The following is a 25770-nucleotide window of genomic DNA, read 5'->3' on the forward strand; positions in this document are numbered from 1 at the left end:
ATGTGACACGTGTATTCTGGATGGGCTGGGTTTAATGACCAGTCACAACAGCTTTGCTAGCTGTTTATCAAGAGCAGCAATGCTAGAAACTCTGGATCACTTTAGTTTTATACATTGAAGAAAAATTCCAGTTTCCAGATCCACAACTTCAAGATACATTTGGAAAAAACGCAAGAAAAAACGCATCAAAAACGCATAAAAATGCTCAAAAAATGCCATCAAAAACGCGCAAGAAACGCAAAAAAAATGCATGCCGATTTCTTGCAGAAATGTCAGGTTTTTGTCAGGAAAATTTCTGCCAGAAATCCTAATGTGTGCACATAGCCTTAAAGAACTCTGATCATATCCATGCACAGGGTGTGCAGAATGCTTGAGGCTTAAAGGGTAACAAGAAAAAGACTGCAGTCACTTTGTGTGACTGCACACTCGTGAATCCTCTCAACACATATACTGTGTGCTGCGTGTCTTTCCCGGGAATGGCTGTCAAGTTTCTGATATGCATACTCCCAGGCGAAACCGGTCTAATGGGTGCTTTCTCGTTGAATACAAGTGTAACCCAAAAGATGGGTTCTGCCTGAAAGTATGCATATCGCAAACTTGATCGCCATTCCCATCGCAGACAATGACGAATCCTCGCAGCTCACAATGCGTGCACAAGTCTGCACAGAATGACTGCAGACATTTTAATTTAGACCGGGCAGGCAATTTAAGGCATCCATGTAAAAGGATTGGTCCCTACTAGTGTTGAGCATTCCGATACTGCAAATATCAGTTATCGGACGATATTCGCTGTATCGGATTTCTGATACTGAGTTCCGATACTTTTAAGATATCGGATAAACAGAATCAGAAGTTCATATAGTGCAATGATGCACTATAATGGAATGTGGGCAGTGCGTGGGCAGAGACTGCATGTCTGTGTGTGCAGGCGGGGTCTGTGCGTGACCGTGGGGGGGTCTGTGCGGGCCTGCCGGGGGTCTGTATGGGCCTGCCGGGGGTCTGTGAGGCCTGCCGGGGGTCTGTATGGGCCTGCTGGGGGTCTGTGCGGCCTGCTGGAGGTCTGTGTGGCCTGCCGGGGGTCTGTACGGGCCTCTTGGGGGTCTGTGCGGCCTGCTGGGGGTCTGTGCGGCCTGCTGGGGGTCTGTACGGGCCCCTCGGGTGTCTGCGCGGCCTGCTGGGGGTCTGTGCGGCCTGCCGGGGGTCTGTATGGGCCTCTTGGGGGTCTGTGCGGCCTGCCGGGGGTCTTTGTGTTTGTGTGCAGGCATCGTCCGATGGGACTACAAGTCCCGTCAGGCTATGCCTGCTACAATGGCAGTGATTAACACATTACACAATGATGGGACAGTAGTAGTCCCATCATCCGGCTAATGTGTTGAGTGTAAAAAAAAAATACTACATACTACATACAACATACATACAACATACTGCATACATACAACATGCATACTGCATGCAAACAACATACATACTACATACATACATACATACAACATACATACTACATACATACAACATACTACATACATACATACAACATACATACAACATTGAAAAACTGCATCCGCTGCCCACGTCGTGCACAAATTTCACAACGTGCGTCGGTACGTCGGCCCGATGGATAGTGATGGACCCGTACCGAAGCAAGTGTGAAAGAGGCCTTAATGAGCGTTTAATTTTTTAAAAAAAAGGAAAAAGAAGGCGTGGGCTCTCGTGCAATTTTCTGCGCCAGAGGGGGAAAGCCAACGGCCGGGAGCCAATATTTGTAGCCTGCTATGAAAATCATCCCGCAGCTGTCTGCGTAGCCTTTACTGGCTATTAAAATAGGGGGACCCCCAAAAAAATTACGTGGGGTCCCCATATATTTTATAGCCAGAAAGGCTATGCAGACAGCTGCGGGCTGATATTCATAGCCTAGAGAGGGGCCATGGATATTGCCCCCCCCCCCGACTACAAATACCAGTCCGCAGCCGCCCCAGAAATGGTGCATCTGTAAGATGCGCTAATTCCAGCACTTAGCCCCTCTCTTCCCACTCTCGTGTAGCGGTGGGATATGGGGTAATAAGGGGTTAATGTCACCTTGCTATTATAAAGTGACATTAAGCCGGGTTAATAATGGAGAGGCGTCAATAAGACGCCTATCCATTAATAATCCAATACTAGTTAAGGGTTAATAAAACACACACACACATTAGGAAAAAAGTATTTTAATATTCTTCATTCAACCATATTTACCATACTTCAGCGCCTGCAAAAAACGTAGAATAATAAACTGTATACTACCTGTCCGCCGTAGTCCAATTAATAATGAGTGTCCCACAACGATCTCCCCTATAGAACAGTGACATTGGGTGATGTCACTGCTCTATAGGACCTTCATTGATACACTGACAGGAGACAATGGCTCCTGCAGTGCATCACTGATGGGTTATTAGAGTTCAAAGTCTCACTTTATGGCAATTGCTGCATGAGAAAATTTCTCACACAGCAATGCCAAAAGTGAAATTAGGGACTATTTTTTACAGCGGTGGAGAAATACAGTGCGGAAGGATACCTTCCTCTCGTCATTGTGTTCCTGGAGCCCCTGGAGAGCGGTCGCATTAGCTGATGCTGCCGTTCTCCACGGTAGATCGTCGTGGGACACTCATGGATTTCTGCGGATCAGGGAGTATATTGGTTGTTTGTTATTTTAATCTTTTTTAAGATGACACTGGTTTCGGGGATCAAAATGACAAGTGATGGTGAGTATGTACTCTATGTTATATGTACTGTATGTCTGTATGTATGCATTGTATGTAATGTATGAATGTATTGTATGTAGTATGTATGTAGTATGTATGTTGTATGTATGTAGTATAAAAGCAGAAAAACTTTTCAGCTCACCCAGTAGAAACATTCGTCTGTAGTAGGGTTGAGCGACTTTTCTTTTTATAGGATCGGGTCGGGTTTCACGAAACCCGACTTTTTCAAAAGTCGGGTCGAGTGAAATCGGCCGATCCTATAGAAAAGTCGGGGTCGGCCGAAACACGAAACCCAATGCAGCGCATTGGGTTTCTAATGGTTCCCAGGGTCTGAAGGAGAGGAAACTCTCCTTCAGGCCCTGGGATCCATATTTAAGTGTAAAATAAAGAATCAAAATAAAAAATATTGATATACTTACCCTCGGACGCGCCCTGGTTCTAACCGGCAGCCTTCCTTCCTAAGAATGAGTGCCTGAAGGACCTTCGATGACGTCGCGGCTTGTGATTGGTCGCGTGAGCGGTCACAAGGGCGTCATGCGACCAATCACAAGCCGCGACGTCATCTAAGGTCCTTCAGGCGCTGATTCTTAGGAAGGAAGGCTGCGGGTTAGAACCAGGGCGCGTCCGAGGGTGAGTATATACCTATTAGGAATATACTCACCCTTGGACGCACCCTCGGACGCTTCCTTCCTAAGAATTAGCGCCTGAAGGACCTTAGATGACGTCGCGGCTTGTGATTGGTCACGTGACTGCCCATATGACCACTCACGCGACCAATCACAAGCCGCGACGTCATCGAAGGCCCTTCAGGCGCTCATTCTTAGGAAGGAAGGCTGCCGGTTAGTACGAGGGCGCGTCCGAGGGTGAGTATATCAATATTTTTTTAATTTTTATTCTTTATTTTACACTTAAATATGAATTCCGATACCGATTCCCGATATCTTAAACATATTGGAACTCGGTATCGGAATTCCGATTCCAGATCAGAAGATCGTCGACCTCATGGCCGACTCCACACTGGGGTCGGGTCGTGTTTCATGAAACCCGACTTTGCCAAAAGTCGGCGACTTCTGAATCTGGCCAACCTGTTTCGCTCTACTCTAGTCTGTAGTCCACATAATGTCCGAGCAAGGAAAAAACATCTCTGTCTGACTTTGAAACTTGTGCACATTAAAAGAAAAATCCAGCTCCAGGAACAAAAAGTAGTACAAAATTTTTTTTAGACATATTAAAATATGGAAAACTGTTGACAAGTGAAAAATTAGATCATTTGGATGGAAGCTACCATGTAGTCGCTGGATGCGTTTCGAGCACGAACGGCGCTCTTAGACTTCAGCAAGAAGATGCTGAAGTCTAAGAGCACTGTTCTTCTTGCTGAAGTCTAAGAGCGCCCTTCATGCTCGAAACGCATCCAGTGGCTACATGGTAGCTTCCATCCAAATGATATAATTTTTTGCTTGTCAGCAGTTTTCCATATTTGAATATGTTTAATTAAATTTTTGATACTTTTTATTCCTGGAGCTGGATTTTTCTTTCCATGTGCACATGTATGTAGTATGTATGTAGCATGTATGTAGTATGTATGTTGTATGTATGTAGTATATATGTATGTTGTATGCATGTAGTATGTATGTATGTATGTATATAGTATGTATGTAGTACGTTGTATGTATGTTGTATGCATGTTGTATGTATGTATGTAGTATGTTGTATGTATACACTACCACAATAGTCCACTTCAATCAATAAACTATGGCACTTCCAAGACTATTTCTACCAAATTGCGGGCTTACATACCACTGCCGCATGAAGAGATCCCATACACTTATATTAAAATCAAGTTTTACTTTATTAACATTCTTTTAAAATTATCCACAGGCAGATAAAACATAAATAAACACAAAATGTCCAAAGGAATGGAAAAGAGTGGAGCTCAAATCAGTATATATTGTATATCTATTGTCATTAATCAACCTATTTCTCTGCCACAGTCTGATAAGGGTTGGAATGCAATGCACAGAACCACCTATATGAAATCCTAATGGTGAAAATTCACCTATCTAGGTTAGCCGTACATTATAAACCACCTATGCCAGCGTAGATAGCCTATATAGCCAAGATGTTCACAGACTGTAATAGTTCTACATACAGATCGCTATCATGTAGTAATATCCTATATGGCACTTACTCGCAGACACAGGTATTCCCAGGAGACCGTGATCAGACATTCGAGCCCACCGAACCCTCCAGGTGCGCCCTGACGCGCGTTTCGCCCATAAGCTTCTTCCGGGGGCGTGACCCAGTGAGAGAAAAGACAGCTTCTTATATGACGCGCCACCAATGAGATAGCGGCACGTCACGAGGGGTGTTTATTTATGTTTTACCTGCCTGTGGATAATTTTAAAAGAATGTTAATAAAGTAAAACTTGATTTTAATATAAGTGTATGGATCTCTTCATGCGGTAGTGGTATGTAAGCCCGCAATTTGGTAGAAATATGTTGTATGTATGTTGTATGTATGTACAGTACAGACCAAAAGTTTGGACACACCTTCTCATTTAAAGATTTTTCTGTATTTTCATGACTATAAAATTGTACATTCCCACTGTAAGCATCAAAACTATGAATTAACACATGTGGAATTATATACTTAACAAAAAAGTGTGAAACAACTGAAATTATGTCTTATATTCTAGGTTCTTCAAAGTAGCCACCTTTTGCTTTGATGACTGCTTTGCACACTCTTGGCATTCTCTTGATGAGCTTCAAGAGGTAGTCACTGGGAATGATCTTCCAACAATATTGAAGGAGTTCCCAGAGATGCTTAGCACTTGTTGGCCCTTTTGCCTTCACTCTGCGGTCCAGCTCACCCCAAACCAACTCGATTGGGTTCAGGTCTGGTGACTGTGGAGGCCAGGTCATATGGCGTAGCACTCCATCACTCTCCTTCTTGGTCAACTAGCCCTTACACAGCCTGGAGGTGTGTTTGGGGTCATTGTACTGTTGAAAAATAAATGATGGTCCAACTAAACGCAAACTGGATGGAATAGCATGCCGCTGCAAGATGCTGTGGTACCTGTCATGATCCCAATGGCAGGGGATCACAAAAAGGACAAGCACAGATACAAACAAGCTCTAGGGCGATGGAACCTGAGCTGACCGCGACCCTGAACCTAACACACAAATAAAAGTAGCCGGGGAACGTGCCTACGATGATCCTAGACGTCTTGCTCCAGCCGAAGATCTAACTTCCCCTATCAGAAGAAACACAGACCTCTCTTGCCTCCAGAGAAATACCCCACAGCAAATAGCAGCCCCCCACATATAATGACGGTGAAATGAGAGGAAAGCACATACGTAGTATGAAAACAGTTTCAGCAAAATGAGGCCCGCTAAAGCTAGATAGCAGAGGATACAAAAGTGAACTGCGCGGTCAGCGAAAAACCCTTCAAAAAACCATCCTGAAATTACTTGAACTCATGTGCCAACTCATGGTACATGAAAAGCAATTTCAGCACACTAGAGCAACCAGCAGCAGAGAATCACATATCTGCAGGCTGGACTAAAAACCAAATTAAGCAAAACACAAAACAGGAAAATCCAAACTTAGCTTGTCCAGAAGGTTCTAGGAGCAGGGAGCAGAGGTAACAAGACACACTGGATACATTGATAACCGGCGAGGAAATGCCAGCAAAGCCAGGTTAAATAGGAAACTCCCATATGCTGATGGAACAGGTGGAACCCAGAAACCCAGGAAAGACAAGTCACCCAGTACCATCAGTAACCACCAGAGGGAGCCCAAAAACAGAACTCACAACAGTACCCCCCCCTTGAGGAGGGGTCACTGAACCCTCACGAGAACCACCAGGGCGACCAGGATGAGCCCTATGAAAAGCGCAAACCAAATCATCAGCATGAACATCCGAGGCAACCACCCAAGAATTATCCTCCTGACCATAACCCTTCCACTTGACCAAATACTGGAGTTTCCGTCTGGAAACACGAGAATCCAAGATCTTCTCCACAACATACTCCAATTCTCCCTCCACCAGCACTGGAGCAGGAGGCTCAAGAGAAGGAACAACAGGTACCTCATACTTCCGCAACAACGACCGATGAAACACATTATGAATAGCAAACGATGCCGGGAGATCCAAACGAAACGACACAGGGTTAAGAATTTCCAAGATCCTATAGGGACCGATGAACCGAGGCTTGAACTTAGGAGAAGAGACCTTCATAGGAACAAAACGAGAAGACAACCACACCAAGTCACCAACAAGCAGTCGAGGACCCACGCGGCGACGGCGATTAGCAAACTGCTGAGCCTTCTCCTGGGACAACTTCAAATTGTCCACCACATGACTCCAAATCCGATGCAACCTATCCACCACCATGTCCACTCCAGGACAATCAGAAGGTTCCACCTGACCAGAGGAAAAACGAGGATGAAACCCCGAATTACAAAAGAAAGGAGAAACCAAGGTAGCAGAACTAGCCCGATTATTAAGCGCAAACTCGGCCAGCGGCAAAAAGGTAACCCAGTCATCCTGATCAGCAGAAACAAAACACCTTAAATAAGTTTCCAAGGTCTGATTAGTTTGTTCAGTCTGGCCATTCGTCTGAGGATGGAATGCAGACGAAAAGGACAAATCAATGCCCATCTTAGCACAGAAAGTCCGCCAAAATCTAGACACAAACTGGGATCCCCTGTCAGAAACGATGTTCTCAGGAATCCCATGCAAACGAACCACATTCTGAAAAAACAGAGGGACCAACTCAGAGGAGGAAGGCAACTTAGGCAAGGGTACCAGATGAACCATTTTAGAAAAGCGATCACACACAACCCAGATGACGGACATTTTTTGAGAGACAGGGAGATCCGAAATAAAGTCCATGGAAATGTGCGTCCAAGGCCTCTTCGGGATAGGCAAAGGTGACAACAATCCACTGGCCCGAGAACAGCAAGGCTTAGCCCGAGCACAAACCTCACAAGACTGCACAAAAGAACGCACATCCCTCGACAAGGAAGGCCACCAAAAAGACCTGGCCACCAAGTCTCTAGTATCAAATATTCCAGGATGACCTGCCAACGCAGAAGAATGGACCTCGGAGATGACTCTACTGGTCCAATTATCCGGAACAAACAGTCTCTCAGGCGGACAACGATCAGGTTTAGCCACCTGAAACTCCTGCAAAGCACGTCGCAAGTCTGGGGAGACAGCAGACAAAATCACCCCATCCCTAAGGATACCAGAGGGCTCAGAATTTCCAAGGGAGTCAGGCACAAAACTCCTAGAAAGAGCATCCGCCTTAACATTCTTTGAACCTGGCAGGTATGAAACCACAAAATTGAAACGAGAGAAAAACAGTGACCAACGAGCCTGTCTAGGATTCAGACGCCTGGCAGACTCAAGGTAAATCAAATTTTTGTGATCAGTCAAGACCACCACACGATGTCTAGCACTCTCTAGCCAATGACGCCACTCCTCAAATGCCCACTTCATGGCCAAAAGTTCCCGATTACCAACATCATAATTCCGCTCAGCCGGCGAAAACTTTCTAGAAAAAAATGCGCATGGCTTCATCACTGAGCCATCGGAGCTTCTCTGTGACAAAACCGCCCCCGCTCCAATCTCGGAAGCATCAACCTCAACCTGAAAAGGGAGCGAAACATCTGGCTGACGCAACACAGGAGCAGAAGAAAACCGGCGCTTAAGTTCCTGAAAGGCCTCCACAGCCGCAGGAGACCAATTAGCAACATCAGCACCCTTCTTAGTCAAATCCGTCAAAGGCTTAACAACACTAGAAAAATTAGTTATAAAACGACGATAGAAATTAGCAAAGCCCAAGAACTTCTGTAGACTCTTAAGAGATGTAGGCTGCGTCCAGTCACAAATAGCCTGAACCTTGACGGGATCCATCTCAATAGTAGAAGGGGAAAAAATATACCCCAAGAAAGAAATCTTCTGGACTCCAAAGAGACACTTTGAGCCTTTTACAAACAAGGAATTGGCCCGCAGGACCTGAAACACCTTCCTGACCTGCTGAACATGAGACTCCCAGTCATCAGAAAAAACCAAAATATCATCCAAATACACAATCATAAATTTATCCAGATATTCACGGAAAATATCGTGCATAATGGACTGGAAGACTGAAGGAGCATTAGAAAGTCCAAAAGGCATTACCAAATACTCAAAATGGCCCTCAGGCGTATTAAATGCGGTTTTCCACTCATCACCTTGCTTTATTCGTATAAGATTATACGCACCCCGAAGATCAATCTTAGTGAACCATTTAGCCCCCTTAATGCGAGCAAACAAATCAGTCAACAATGGCAAAGGATACTGATATTTTACGGTAATCTTATTCAAAAGACGATAATCTATACAAGGCCTCAAGGAACCATCTTTCTTGGCCACGAAAAAAAAACCTGCTCCCAAAGGGGACAAAGATGGACGGATATGTCCCTTTTCCAAGGACTCCTTAACATAATCCCGCATAGCAGTATGCTCTGGCACTGACAGATTGAACAAACGACCTTTAGGAAATGTACTGCCCGGAATTAAATTTATAGCACAGTCGCAATCCCTGTGAGGAGGAAGCGAACTGAGCTTAGGCTCCTCAAAAACATCCCGATAGTCAGACAAAAACACAGGAATCTCAGAAGGAGTAGATGAAGCGATAGAAATCGGAGGTGCATCATCATGAACCCCCTGACAACCCCAGCTTAACACAGACACTGATTTCCAGTCAAGGACTGGATTATGAGTTTGTAACCATGGCAGACCAAGTACTAGAACATCATGCAAATTATACAGTACCAGGAAGCGAATCACCTCCTGATGAACGGGAGTCATACGCATGGTCACTTGTGTCCAGTACTGAGGTTTATTCATAGCCAAAGGTGTAGAGTCAATTCCCTTCAAAGGAATAGGGACTTCCAGAGGCTCCAGACTAAACCCACAGTGATTGGCAAATGACCAATCCATAAGACTCAGGGCAGCGCCTGAATCCACATAGGCATCGACGGAAATGGATGATAATGAACAAATCAGAGTCACAGACAGAATGAACTTAGACTGTAAAGTACTAATGGCAACAGACTTATCAACCTTTTTTGTGCGTTTAGAGCATGCTGATATAACATGAGCTGAATCACCACAATAAAAGCACAACCCTTTTTTCCGCCTATACTTTTGCCGTTCACTTCTGGACTGAATTCTATCACATTGCATTATCTCAGGTGATGGTTCAGACGACACCGCCAAATGATGCACAGGTTTGCGCTCCCGTAAACGCCGATCAATCTGAACAGCCATAGTCATAGACTCATTCAGACCAGCAGGCGCAGGGAACCCCACCATAACATCTTTAATGGCCTCAGAAAGGCCATCTCTAAACTTTGCAGCCAGAGCGCACTCATTCCACTGAGTAAGTACCGACCACTTCCGAAATTTTTGACAATAAATTTCTGCTTCATCTTGCCCCTGAGAGAGGGCCAACAAAGCTTTTTCAGCCTGAATCTCTTGGTTAGGTTCCTCATAGAGCAAACCCAATGCCAGAAAAAACGCATCTGCATTAAGCAACGCAGGGTCCCCTGGTGCCAATGCAAATGCCCAATCCTGAGGGTCACCCCGCAGGAAAGATATAATTATCTTGACTTGCTGAGCAGGGTCTCCAGAGGAGCGAGATTTCAAAGAAAGAAACAACTTGCAATTGTTCCTAAAATTCAGAAAACGAGATCTATCTCCAGAAAAAAACTCTGGGACAGGAATTCTAGGTTCAGACATAGGAGCATGTACAACAAAATCCTGTATATTTTGAACCTTAGTGGCAAGATTATTCAGGCTGGAAGCCAAACTCTGGACGTCCATGATAAACAGCTGAGATCAGAGCCATTCAAAGATTAAGAGGAGGAGGAAGTAGCCAGGCTGCAATAAGGCTAGGCAGCAAACTCTGAGGGGAAAAAAAAAAAAAAAAAAACTTCCTCAGACTACTTATCCTCCTACTTCAGCCAATACAATTAACACTTTGTGGGCCGGTTATACTGTCATGATCCCAATGGCAGGGGATCACAAAAAGGACAAGCACAGATACAAACAAGCTCTAGGGCGATGGAACCTGAGCTGACCGCGACCCTGAACCTAACACACAAATAAAAGTAGGCGGGGAACGTGCCTACGATGATCCTAGACGTCTCGCTCCAGCCGAAGATCTAACTTCCCCTATCAGAAGAAACACAGACCTCTCTTGCCTCCAGAGAAATACCCCACAGCAAATAGCAGCCCCCCCACATATAATGACGGTGAAATGAGAGGAAAGCACATACGTAGTATGAAAACAGTTTCAGCAAAATGAGGCCCGCTAAAGCTAGATAGCAGAGGATACAAAAGTGAACTGCGCGGTCAGCGAAAAACCCTTCAAAAAACCATCCTGAAATTACTTGAACTCATGTGCCAACTCATGGTACATGAAAAGCAATTTCAGCCCACTAGAGCAACCAGCAGCAGAGAATCACATATCTGCAGGCTGGACTAAAAACCAAATTAAGCAAAACACAAAACAGGAAAATCCAAACTTAGCTTGTCCAGAAGGTTCTAGGAGCAGGGAGCAGAGGTAACAAGACACACTGGATACATTGATAACCGGCGAGGAAATGCCAGCAAAGCCAGGTTAAATAGGAAACTCCCATATGCTGATGGAACAGGTGGAACCCAGAAACCCAGGAAAGACAAGTCACCCAGTACCATCAGTAACCACCAGAGGGAGCCCAAAAACAGAACTCACAACAGTACCCCCCCCTTGAGGAGGGGTCACCGAACCCTCACGAGAACCACCAGGGCGACCAGGATGAGCCCTATGAAAAGCGCAAACCAAATCATCAGCATGAACATCCGAGGCAACCACCCAAGAATTATCCTCCTGACCATAACCCTTCCACTTGACCAAATACTGGAGTTTCCGTCTGGAAACACGAGAATCCAAGATCTTCTCCACAACATACTCCAATTCTCCCTCCACCAGCACTGGAGCAGGAGGCTCAAGAGAAGGAACAACAGGTACCTCATACTTCCGCAACAACGACCGATGAAACACATTATGAATAGCAAACGATGCCGGGAGATCCAAACGAAACGACACAGGGTTAAGAATTTCCAAGATCCTATAGGGACCGATGAACCGAGGCTTGAACTTAGGAGAAGAGACCTTCATAGGAACAAAACGAGAAGACAACCACACCAAGTCACCAACAAGAAGTCGAGGACCCACGCGGCGACGGCGATTAGCAAACTGCTGAGCCTTCTCCTGGGACAACTTCAAATTGTCCACCACATGACTCCAAATCCGATGCAACCTATCCACCACCATGTCCACTCCAGGACAATCAGAAGGTTCCACCTGACCAGAGGAAAAACGAGGATGAAACCCCGAATTACAAAAGAAAGGAGAAACCAAGGTAGCAGAACTAGCCCGATTATTAAGCGCAAACTCGGCCAGCGGCAAAAAGGTAACCCAGTCATCCTGATCAGCAGAAACAAAACACCTTAAATAAGTTTCCAAGGTCTGATTAGTTCGTTCAGTCTGGCCATTCGTCTGAGGATGGAATGCAGATGAAAAGGACAAATCAATGCCCATCTTAGCACAGAAAGTCCGCCAAAATCTAGACACAAACTGGGATCCCCTGTCAGAAACGATGTTCTCAGGAATCCCATGCAAACGAACCACATTCTGAAAAAACAGAGGGACCAACTCAGAGGAGGAAGGCAACTTAGGCAAGGGTACCAGATGAACCATTTTAGAAAAGCGATCACACACAACCCAGATGATGGACATTTTTTGAGAGACAGGGAGATCCGAAATAAAGTCCATGGAAATGTGCGTCCAAGGCCTCTTCGGGATAGGCAAAGGTGACAACAATCCACTGGCCCGAGAACAGCAAGGCTTAGCCCGAGCACAAACCTCACAAGACTGCACAAAAGAACGCACATCCCTCGACAAGGAAGGCCACCAAAAAGACCTGGCCACCAAGTCTCTAGTACCAAATATTCCAGGATGCCCTGCCAACGCAGAAGAATGGACCTCGGAGATGACTCTACTGGTCCAATTATCCGGAACAAACAGTCTCTCAGGCGGACAACGATCAGGTTTAGCCACCTGAAACTCCTGCAAAGCACGTCGCAAGTCTGGGGAGACAGCAGACAAAATCACCCCATCCCTAAGGATACCAGAGGGCTCAGAATTTCCAAGGGAGTCAGGCACAAAACTCCTAGAAAGAGCATCCGCCTTAACATTCTTTGAACCTGGCAGGTATGAAACCACAAAATTGAAACGAGAGAAAAACAGTGACCAACGAGCCTGTCTAGGATTCAGACGCCTGGCAGACTCAAGGTAAATCAAATTTTTGTGATCAGTCAAGACCACCACACGATGTCTAGCACTCTCTAGCCAATGACGCCACTCCTCAAATGCCCACTTCATGGCCAAAAGTTCCCGATTACCAACATCATAATTCCGCTCAGCCGGCGAAAACTTTCTAGAAAAAAACGCGCATGGCTTCATCACTGAGCCATCGGAGCTTCTCTGTGACAAAACCGCCCCCGCTCCAATCTCGGAAGCATCAACCTCAACCTGAAAAGGGAGCGAAACATCTGGCTGACGCAACACAGGAGCAGAAGAAAACCGGCGCTTAAGTTCCTGAAAGGCCTCCACAGCCGCAGGAGACCAATTAGCAACATCAGCACCCTTCTTAGTCAAATCCGTCAAAGGCTTAACAACACTAGAAAAATTAGTTATAAAACGACGATAGAAATTAGCAAAGCCCAAGAACTTCTGTAGACTCTTAAGAGATGTAGGCTGCGTCCAGTCACAAATAGCCTGAACCTTGACGGGATCCATCTCAATAGTAGAAGGGGAAAAAATATACCCCAAGAAAGAAATCTTCTGGACTCCAAAGAGACACTTTGAGCCTTTTACAAACAAGGAATTGGCCCGCAGGACCTGAAACACCTTCCTGACCTGCTGAACATGAGACTCCCAGTCATCAGAAAAAACCAAAATATCATCCAAATACACAATCATAAATTTATCCAGATATTCACGGAAAATATCGTGCATAATGGACTGGAAGACTGAAGGAGCATTAGAAAGTCCAAAAGGCATTACCAAATACTCAAAATGGCCCTCAGGCGTATTAAATGCGGTTTTCCACTCATAATAATAATAATAATAATAATAATTTTATTTATATAGCGCCAACATATTCCGCAGCGCTTTACAAATTATAGAGGGGACTTGTACAGACAATAAACATTACAGCATAACAGAAATACAGTTCAAAACAGATACCAGGAGGAGTGAGGGCCCTGCTCGCAAGCTTACAAACTATGGGGAAAAGGGGAGACACGAGAGGTGGATGGTAACAATTGCTTTAGTTATTCGGACCAGCTATAGTGTAAGGCTCAGGTGTTCATGTAAAGCTGCATGAACCAGTTACCTGCCTAAGTATGTAGCAGTACAGACACAGAGGGCTAATACTGCATAAAGTGTATGAGAACATGATGCGAGGAACCTTTTTTTTTTTTTTTTTTATTATAAATAGGCCACACAGGGATCGTTAGGTTAATGCATTGAGGCGGTAGGCCAGTCTGAACAAATGAGTTTTTAGGGCACGCTTAAAACTGTGGGGATTGGGGATTAATCGTATTAACCTAGGTAGTGCATTCCAAAGAATCGGCGCAGCACGTGTAAAGTCTTGGAGACGGGAGTGGGAGGTTCTGATTATTGAGGATGCTAACCTGAGGTCATTAGCGGAGCGGAGGGCACGGGTAGGGTGGTAGACTGATACCACTCATCACCTTGCTTTATTCGTATAAGATTATACGCACCCCGAAGATCAATCTTAGTGAACCATTTAGCCCCCTTAATGCGAGCAAACAAATCAGTCAACAATGGCAAAGGATACTGATATTTTACGGTAATCTTATTCAAAAGACGATAATCTATACAAGGCCTCAAGGAACCATCTTTCTTGGCCATGAAAAAAAAACCTGCTCCCAAAAGGGACAAAGATGGACGGATATGTCCCTTTTCCAAGGACTCCTTAACATAATCCCGCATAGCAGTATGCTCTGGCACTGACAGATTGAACAAACGACCTTTAGGAAATTTACTGCCCGGAATTAAATTTATAGCACAGTCGCAATCCCTGTGAGGAGGAAGCGAACTGAGCTTAGGCTCCTCAAAAACATCCCGATAGTCAGACAAAAACACAGGAATCTCAGAAGGAGTAGATGAAGCGATAGAAATCGGAGGTGCATCATCATGAACCCCCTGACAACCCCAGCTTAACACAGACACTGATTTCCAGTCAAGGACTGGATTATGAGTTTGTAACCATGGCAGACCAAGTACTAGAACATCATGCAAATTATACAGTACCAGGAAGCGAATCACCTCCTGATGAACGGGAGTCATACGCATGGTCACTTGTGTCCAGTACTGAGGTTTATTCATAGCCAAAGGTGTAGAGTCAATTCCCTTCAAAGGAATAGGGACTTCCAGAGGCTCCAGACTAAACCCACAGCGATTGGCAAATGACCAATCCATAAGACTCAGGGCAGCGCCTGAATCCACATAGGCATCGACGGAAATGGATGATAATGAACAAATCAGAGTCACAGACAGAATGAACTTAGACTGTAAAGTACTAATGGCAACAGACTTATCAACCTTTTTTGTGCGTTTAGAGCATGCTGATATAACATGAGCTAAATCACCACAATAAAAGCACAACCCTTTTTTCCGCCTATACTTTTGCCGTTCACTTCTGGACTGAATTCTATCACATTGCATTATCTCAGGTGACGGTTCAGACGACACCGCCAAATGATGCACAGGTTTGCGCTCCCGTAAACGCCGATCAATCTGAACAGCCATAGTCATAGACTCATTCAGACCAGCAGGCGCAGAGAACCCCACCATAACATCTTTAATGGCCTCAGAAAGGCCATCTCTAAACTTTGCAGCCAGAGCGCACTCATTCCACTGAGTAAGTACCGACCACTTCCGAAATTTTTGACAATAAATTTCTGCTTCATCTTGCCCCTGAGAGAGGGCCAACAAAGCTTTTTCAGCCTGAATCTCTTGGTTAGGTTCCTCATAGAGCAAACCCAATGCCAGAAAAAACGCATCTGCATTAAGCAACGCAGGGTCCCCTGGTGCCAATGCAAATGCCCAATCCTGAGGGTCACCCCGCAGGAAAGATATAATTATCTTGACTTGCTGAGCAGGGTCTCCAGAGGAGCGAGATTTCAAAGAAAGAAACAACTTGCAATTGTTCCTAAAATTCAGAAAACGAGATCTATCTCCAGAAAAAAACTCTGGGACAGGAATTCTAGGTTCAGACATAGGAGCATGTACAACAAAATCCTGTATATTTTGAACCTTAGTGGCACGATTATTCAGGCTGGAAGCCAAACTCTGGACGTCCATGATAAACAGCTGAGATCAGAGCCATTCAAAGATTAAGAGGAGGAGGAAGTAGCCAGGCTGCAATAAGGCTAGGCAGCAATCTCTGAGGGGAAAAAAAAAAAAACACTTCCTCAGACTACTTATCCTCCTACTTCAGCCAATACAATTAACACTTTGTGGCCGGTTATACTGTCATGATCCCAATGGCAGGGGATCACAAAAAGGACAAGCACAGATACAAACAAGCTCTAGGGCGATGGAACCTGAGCTGACCGCGACCCTGAACCTAACACACAAATAAAAGTAGCCGGGGAACGTGCCTACGATGATCCTAGACGTCTCGCTCCAGCCGAAGATCTAACTTCCCCTATCAGAAGAAACACAGACCTCTCTTGCCTCCAGAGAAATACCCCACAGCAAATAGCAGCCCCCCACATATAATGACGGTGAAATGAGAGGAAAGCACATATGTAGTATGAAAACAGTTTCAGCAAAATGAGGCCCGCTAAAGCTAGATAGCAGAGGATACAAAAGTGAACTGCGCGGTCAGCGAAAAACCCTTCAAAAAACCATCCTGAAATTACTTGAACTCATGTGCCAACTCATGGTACATGAAAAGCAATTTCAGCCCACTAGAGCAACCAGCAGCAGAGAATCACATATCTGCAGGCTGGACTAAAAACCAAATTAAGCAAAACACAAAACAGGAAAATCCAAACTTAGCTTGTCCAGAAGGTTCTAGGAGCAGGGAGCAGAGGTAACAAGACACACTGGATACATTGATAACCGGCGAGGAAATGCCAGCAAAGCCAGGTTAAATAGGAAACTCCCATATGCTGATGGAACAGGTGGAACCCAGAAACCCAGGAAAGACAAGTCACCCAGTACCATCAGTAACCACCAGAGGGAGCCCAAAAACAGAACTCACAACAGGTACCATGCTGGTTCACTATGCCTTCAATTTTGAATAAATCCCCAACAGTGTCACCAGCATAGCACCCCCACACCATCATACCTGTTATGTACCTGGTGGTTAGGAGCACCCGGAACGACCTGATGGTTAAACTCACACAGGACAAGCTCTGGGAAGTGGGAGCTCTGCTGACCGCAACCCCTAATCCTATCACACAACTAGAAATAGCCGTGGAGCGTACCTAACACTGCCTAGACGCCTCTTCACAGCCTAAGAGCTAACTAGCCCTAGAGATAGAAAATAAAGCCTACCTTGCCTCAGAGAAATTCCCCAAAGCAAAAGGCAGCCCCCCACATATATTGACTGTGAGTTAAGATGAAAGTCACAAACACAGAAATGAAACAGGTTTCAGCAAAGGGAGGCCAGACTTACTAAACAGACTGAGGATAGGAAAGGTATCTATGCGGTCAGCACAAAAAACTACAAAAAGACCACGCAGAGTGTGCAAAAAGACCTCCGCACCGACTCATGGTGCGGAGGTTCCACTCTGCATCCCAGAGCTTCCAGCTAGCAAGACAGAATCATGATAGCAAGCTGGACAAGGAAACAATGAACAAATAATAAACTAGCAGGGACTTAGCTTCTGCTGGAGTAGACAGGTCACCAGAAAGATCCAAGAGCGAACTGAACCAGTACAGGAACATTGACAGCTGGCATGGAGTAACGATCTGAGTGGAGTTAAATAGAGCAGCCAGCCAAAGAATAAACTACGTCACCTGTGGAAGGAACCTCAGAAGCAGCAGCTCCACTCACAGCCACCAGAGGGAGTCCATGGACAGAACTCGCCGAAGTACCATTCATGACCACAGGAGGGAGTTCGATAACAGAATTCACAACACATTCCTCCTCCTCCATGCTTCACGGATTGAACCAGGCATGTAGAATCCATCCATTCACCTTTTCTGCTTCGCACAAAGACACGGTGGTTGGAACCAAAGATCTCAAATTTGGACTCATCAGACCAAAGCACAGATTTCCACTGGTCTAATGTCCATTCCTTGTGTTCTTTAGCCCAAACAAGTCTCTTCTGCTTGTTGCCTGTCCTTAGCAGTGGTTTCTAGTAGCTATTTTACCATGAAGGCCTGCTGCACAAAGTCTCCTCTTAACAGTTGTTGTAGAGATGTGTCTGCTGCTAGAACTTTGTGTGTCATTGACCTAGTCTCTAATCTGAGCTGCTGTTAACCTGCAATTTCTGAGGCTGGTTACTGGGATAAATTTATCCTCAGAAGCAGAGGTGACTCTTGGTCTTCCTTTCCTGGGGCGGTTCTCATGTGAGCCAGTTGCTTTGTAGCGCTTAATAGTTCTTGCCACTGCACTTGGGGACACTTTCAAAGTTTTCAGACTGACTGACTTTCATTTCTTAAAGTAATGATGGCCACTCGTTTTTCTTTACTTAGCTGCTTTTTTCTTGCCATAAAACATATTCTAACAGTCTATTCAGTAGGACTATCAGCTTTGTATCCACCAGACTTCTGCACAACACAACTGATGGTCCCAACCCCGTTTATAAGGCAAGAAATCCCACTTATGAAACCTGACAGGGCACACCTGTGACTTGAAAACCATTCCCGGTGATTACCTCTTGAAGCTCATCAAGAGAATGCCAAGAGTGTGCAAAGCAGTCATCAAAGCAAAAGGGGGCTACTTTGAAAAACCTAGAATATAAGACATAATTTCATTTGTTTCACACTTTTTTGTTAAGTATATTATTCCACATGTGTTAATTCATAGTTGTGATGCCTTCAGTGTAAATGTACAATTTTCATAGTCATGAAAATACAGAAAAATCTTTAAATGAGAAGGTGTGTCCAAACTTTTGGCCTGTACTGTATGTAGTATGTATGTTGTATGTATGTATGTTGTATATATGGATGTATGTAGAATGTTGTATATATGTTGTATGCATGTTGTATGTATGGATGTCGTATGTTGTATGTATGTTGTATATATGTATGTAGTATGTATGTTGTATGTATGTATGTTGTATGTATGTATGTTGCATGTATGTAGTAAGTATTTTGTGTGTATGTAGGATGTTGTATGTACTGTATGTTGTATGTAGTATGTAGTTTTTTTTTTTTACATTCAACACATTAGCCGGATGATGGGACTACTACTGTCCCATCATTGTGTAATGTGTTAATCACTGCCATTGTAGCAGGCATAGCCTGATGGGACCTGTAGTACCATCGGACGATGCCTGCACACAAACACAAAGACCCCCGGCAGGCCGCACAGACCCCCAAGAGGCCCATACAGACCCCCGGCAGGCCGCACAGACCCCCAGCAGGCCGCGCAGACACCCGAGAGGCCTGTACAGACCCCCGGTAGGCCGCACAGACCCCCAGCAGGCCGCACAGATCCCCTGCAGGCCGCACAGACCCCCGAGAGACCCATACAGACCCCCGGCAGGCCGCAAAGAACCCCGTCAGGCCACACAGACCCCCGAGAGGCCTGTACAGACCCCCGGCAGGCCCGCACAGACCCCAAACGGTCCCACACAGACACGCAGTCTCTGCCCATGCGCCACCCAAACTCTTCCTACCTCCGGAACAGGATGTACAAGGAAAGAAAGGGCTTATTTTCATTCCGATATTTGTGTCCCATTGACTTGCATTGGTTTCCGGTATCGGTATCGGCGATATCAGATATTTTTTTTATATCGGCCGATACAATCCGATCCCCATATTTCCGAATATCGGAAGGTATCGCTCAACACTAGTCCCTACTATTCTTTTTAGACCAATAATGGTATTTGCACTAATTGCATTGAAATGTCTCTACAGACAATTTCATGTTTGTGTATTTACCTGCATCCTCAAATGCTTGATGTGCCTGAAGATAGTAAAACTCTGCCATTTCATAGTTTTTCAGCTGGCTGTAGGCAAATGCCAAATTGCTGAGACACTGTCCTTGGGCATTTCTTTCTCCTAAAGATCCTGCAATCAATCATGAAAGGAGAGAGTCAGATTGAGCACTACAACATATACTATTGTTTGGCAATGCCAATGATAATCCTGTGGCTTCTTGCTTCTTGCACTATTCACAAGGCATCACATGAAAAAGGGTTTATAATTGATTGTTATTAATATCCTAGGGATCCAATGGATTTAACAAGTTTACGAGGTAAAGCAGCAGACAATTATAACTCATGGCCATTGATTGAGTGTCAACGGAAACTGTGAACACAATTGTGAGTGCTCAATATCAGTTCAACGTTTTGTACTTCATTGTACCAGGCCAGAAATGGGAGCCCTACACCCGACTTCAAGGGAGCTGCTCTCTCTGGTCAGGAGGAGGAGTCAGTTGCTAGGCCATTGCTAGGCAGTTAGGAAGAGTTAGTAGTTGGTGAGAGGAGAGCGACGTGTGAGGAAGGAAAGTGGGAGCCGTGCAGCTCCTGGGAAGGAAAGACAGAACAGAGCAACTGATAAAGATACTGAAAGGGAAAAGAGGCAAAGGCGAAGTTAAGACCAGAGGAGAATAGCTGCAATTTAGCTACATCTTTTTTTTTTTTTAAACATCATTTTTATTGGTTGTTTTTTTTTTTTTTTTTTTTTAAACAAATAAGTACAATACATATTGCAAGTGTTACTTTAAATTATTACACAGAAATAAAACACTCGTTAATCTTTATAACACAAATAATATTAACATGTCCCCTAATGTCCACATCTAACCCACTTCAATGATTGGAGTCCGACAATCAAATCTAGAACATACACCAACTGATGCCTTTATCATGTGACAAATTTTAATTTATCCAAACTACCACTTAAATCTTCTAACAAATACCAATCTGAATTAACAAAGGGCCTCATTATCTCTTGAATTTCCCCTGTCGACAATAGGGCTTCTATGAACACTCTCCATTTTTTGAAAAATCTTTTCGTCATCTTATCTTTATCCCTTTCTGCTTCTCTTTTTTCTAAATATAGGACAGCCATTAGTCCTGCTTTAATCTCTTTTATCCCTGGGAGTAAACTAGCCAACCAATATTGCAAAATTAAACTTTTGTCACCAAAGCAATAGTATGGAACAGATCATGTAACTGTCCCCCTCTTGTTTTGCCTGTCGTATAATGAAACAACCAGCACATCGGGCTAGAGTCTACCCAAATCCCACACATCTGTAGATACATATCTTGAACCATGGTCCAAAGCTCTTGTGTCTTGGGACACGACCACATGCCATGCTCCATATCTGTTCTTGATGCGCTACATTTGGGGCAACTCATCTGCCTATCAGGGTTCTGTGGAGTTGGCGGTATATTAAAGCCACATATTATTTTATGCATTATTCTAAATTGGCTATCCCTCCATTGCTCATTTATGATATGTTCCCTTACCAATTTCCATCCATGTAGTATTTTATGCTCTTAGCTACATCTTGACAGAGCGCAGACACCAGTGACCGGAAAGCAGAGGTTGTGAGGAGCTCTACGAATCACAGCAGAAACCGTCAGGACAACTGAACTGGAGGTCACTTGCTCACCCTAAAACCTTGAAAACACAGTGGCGTATAGAGCCCGGGTCATGATAGAGATGCTGTGGAAAGGCTCAAGCCACCTGTCATACAGGTTAGTGTCCCACATACACAAAAGTACAGAAACCTCATGAGGACCTTGTTGGACAGCTGTAAGCAGTAAGGAACTACAACACAGCACGAGAGGGAAGGCTTCTAACCCCACCTGGTAAGGGGAAATCCCAACTTGCTTGTAAGCGAGCCGGACCACCACCAGCACCTGTGATTCGGTACCCTGGACTGTGGCTGCCTGAATTGCTTCAGTAAAGAGGTAAAGAGACTACAACCTTGTGTCCTCTGTTTCTTATTACACCATCTCTACACACGTGAGCTCTGGGGACCTACTTCACCTGTGGGAAGTTATACCATCTGGCTGCCATAACATCAACCCAGAGGACCCCTTTAAGCAGCGTCGGTCACCCTGACCAAATACCACAGGTGGCGTCACGAACTTTCTTTATTTCTACAAACCCCTTTAAAGACTATCCCTTTAACATGTGCGCCCAGGGCCACGGACAGTGTCGCCGCCGCCTTGACACGTCTCTTTAAGCACCGTACCCTGTACAGAGTACCCCATGGCCCTGGTGGGCGTCTCAATTTATTTCTGAGTCCCCATGACTCAAGGCCACACCGCCCCACAAGCACAAAGCCACAGTAACAATCGCTGTCACACAGCAGCAACACCAAGTGAAAGGAGGAGGGTAAATCTGCTTCCCAGAGTTTTCAGCTAACAGAAAAAATCCATACTGACAAGCTGGACAAATATAGAATGCACAGAACAATAAGTCCACAACATGTGGACTGAAATGAGCAAAGCCAGAACTTATCTTTGCAGAACTGGTCAGGAAACCAGGAGAATCCAAGCAGAGATGTGAATCCAGCCAGGAAACATTGACAAGTGGCACAGGCTGAAGAAAGAGCCAGACTTAAATAGCGGACGATAAGTGGAGGCAGCTGATGACAGCTAACTCCAAGGAGCAGCCATACCACTAGAAACCACAAGAGGGAGCCCAAGAGCAGAACTCACAAAAGTGCCACTTACAACCACCGGAGGGAGCCCAAGAGCGGAATTCACAACAAATACCTGTGCCAAATGGGAGGAGAACTTGTCCCAGAAAAGGGACAGACCATGCAATCTGCTGAAAAAAAGAAACATGGACTGCACACCCAAAAAATCATATGCTGAACTAATGTCACTAGGCAAAAAGTGCATACTGAACATGATGTTCTTAGTTTTTTATTCTCATCAGACTATATGAAGCCTACCGTCACGTCACGGCGAAAGTGGGTCCTAACTGTTGTATAGCCTGAGAGCTTGTGGGAGGTGAGTTTTTTGCTTCTTTCGCTCGGTAATGGCCATTATTATTGTGGTTTTGTGCTTGTGGAGCAGTATGGCCTGGAGTCATGGGGACTAAGTCTTGCGGGTGCATTGTCGCTGCGATGGTGGTTAACAGAGAGAAGTTCGCCATGACGTGGCAGTGGGCTTCATGCAATCTGATCAGAATGTTAAACCAAGAACCTCATGTTCAGTATGTAAAGTTTTGCCTAGTGGCAAATTAGATCAATGTATGATTTTTTTGGCTGTATGGTCCATGTCTCCTTTTTCAGCACATTGCACAGTTATAAGATTATCTCAGGACAGGAACATTTTTTAAAATTAATTTTGTTCCAAGATCTGTTGATTAAAATGTACTTTGATTGTGGGACAATCCCTTTAAAGAAGCACACCCATGAAAGTTTTTATCCTCTAAATACATTGCAGTCATCATATTATATAGCACTGTGTACTTGCAATTTCTCTCTTTGCCTTTCTACCCAGTAAGTTATTCTCTTTTCTTTGCTCTATGTAGAAAACAGAAGTCTATTGTCCTTGCATTTATCATTTCCCTATTCAACTCCTGGCCCAGCTACTCTGCTCCGACGCGCCCCCACAGGGACTCTTGAAGTGACTCATACAGGGAAAATTAACCTCCTGTTTCTACATAGAGCTTAGAAGGTAACAGATTGTCAGTTTTTTATCACGTGATGTTATAGGCCTTTTGGAAAAGATAAGAATTAGCTGGGTAGAAGGGGAAGCTGAGCAAATGTAAGTACACAGCGCTATGAAACATCATAGTCGCAATATATTAAGAAGATAAAAATTTTGATGGGAGCGATTCTTTAACCCCTTTACCCCCAAGGGTGGTTTGCACGTTAATGACCGGGCCAATTTTTACAATTCTGACCACTGTCCCTTTATGAGGTTATAACTCTGGAACGCTTCAATGGATCCTGGTGATTCTGACATTGTTTTCTTGTGACATATTGTACTTCATGACAATGGTAAAAATTATTTGATAGTACCTGTGTTTATTTGTGAAAAAAACGGAAATTTGGCGAAAATTATGAAAATTTCGCAATTTTCCAACTTTGAATTTTTATGCAATTAAATCACAGAGATATGTCACACAAAATACTTAATAAATAACATTTCCCACATGTCTACTTTACATCAGCACAATTTTGGAAACAAAATTTTTTATTGTTAGGGAGTTATAAGGGTTAAAAGTTGACCAGCAATTTCTCATTTCTACAACACCATTTTATTTTAGGGACCACATCTCATTTGAAGTCATTTTGAGGGGTCTATATGATAGAAAATACCCAAGTGTGACACCATTCTAAAAACTACACCCCTCAAGGTGCTCAAAACCATATTCAAGAAGTTTATTAACCCTTCTGGTGCTTCACAGGAATTTTTTGAATGTTTAAATAAAAATGAACATTTAACTTTTTTTCACAAAAAATTTAATTCAGCTCCAATTTGTTTTATTTTACCAAGGGTAACAGGAGAAAATGGACCCCAAACATTGTTGTACAATTTGTCCTGAGTATGCCAATACCCCACATGTGGGGGTAAACCACTGTTTGGGCGCATGGCAGAGCTCGGAAGCGAAGGAGTGCCATTTGACTTTCAATGCAAAATTGACTGGAATTGAGATGGGACGCCATGTTTCGTTTGGAGAGCCCCTGATGTGGCTAAACATTGAAACCCCCCACAAGTGACACCATTTTGGAAAGTAGACCCCCTAAGGAACTTATCTAGAGGTGTGGTGAGCACTTTGACCCAACAAGTGCTTCACAGAAGTTTATAATGTAGAACCGTAAAAATAAAAAATCATATTTTTTCACAAAAATTATCTTTTCGCCCCCAATTTTTTATTTTCCCAAGGGTAAGAGAAGAAATTGGACCACAAAAGTTGTTGTACAATTTGTCCTGAGTACGCTGATAGCCCATATGTGGGGGTAAACCACTGTTTGGGTGGATGGGAGAGCTCGGAAGGGAAGGAGCGCCGTTTGACTTTTCAAAGCAAAATTGACAGGAATTTAGATGGGACGCCATGTTGCGTTTGAAGAGCCACTGATGTGCCTAAACATTGAAACCCCCCACAAGTGACACCATTTTGGAAAGTAGACCCCCTAAGGAACTTATCTAGAGGTGTGGTGAGCACTTTGACCCACCAAGTGCTTCACAGAAGTTTATAATGTAGAACCGTAAAAATAAAAAATCATATTTTTTCACAAAAATTATCTTTTTAGCCCCCAATTTTTTATTTTCCCAAGGGTAAGAGAAGAAATTGGACCCCAAAAGTTGTTGTACAATTTGTCCTGAGTGCGATGATACACCATATGTGGGGGGAACCACTGGGTGGATGGGGGGGCTCAGAAGGGAAGGAGTGCCATTTGAATGCAGACTTAGATGGAATGGTCTGCAGGTGTCACATTGCGTTTGCAGAGCCCCAAATGTACCTAAACAGTGGAAACCCCCCACAAGTGACACCATTTTGGAAAGTAGACCCCCTTAGGAACTTATCTAGATGTGTGCTGAGCGCTTTGACCCACCAAGGGCTTCACAGAAGTTTATAATGGAGAGCCGTAAAAATAAAACAAAAATTTTTTCCCACAAAAATTATTTTTTAGCCCCCAGTTTTGTATTTTCCCGAGGGTAACAGGAGAAATTCGACCCCACAATTTGTTGTCCAATTTGTCCTGAGTGCGCTGATACCCCATATGTGGGGGGGA

At 44.3% G+C, this 25770-nt stretch overlaps 1 protein-coding gene across 1 annotated transcript in view; it reads right to left on the bottom strand.

The window, feature by feature from the left end:
• Positions 1-25770, bottom strand: part of LOC138676521 (tetratricopeptide repeat protein 24-like) — a 305247-nt gene that overhangs the window by 164931 nt on the left and 114546 nt on the right. The window contains exon 4 of the mRNA XM_069765916.1: positions 19998-20126. Coding sequence (XP_069622017.1) covers positions 19998-20126 — 129 coding nt within the window. The remainder of the gene's footprint in view (positions 1-19997; positions 20127-25770) is intronic.

This window comes from Ranitomeya imitator, chromosome 4, assembly GCF_032444005.1.
Source record: "Ranitomeya imitator isolate aRanImi1 chromosome 4, aRanImi1.pri, whole genome shotgun sequence".
Lineage (NCBI taxonomy): Eukaryota > Metazoa > Chordata > Amphibia > Anura > Dendrobatidae > Ranitomeya > Ranitomeya imitator.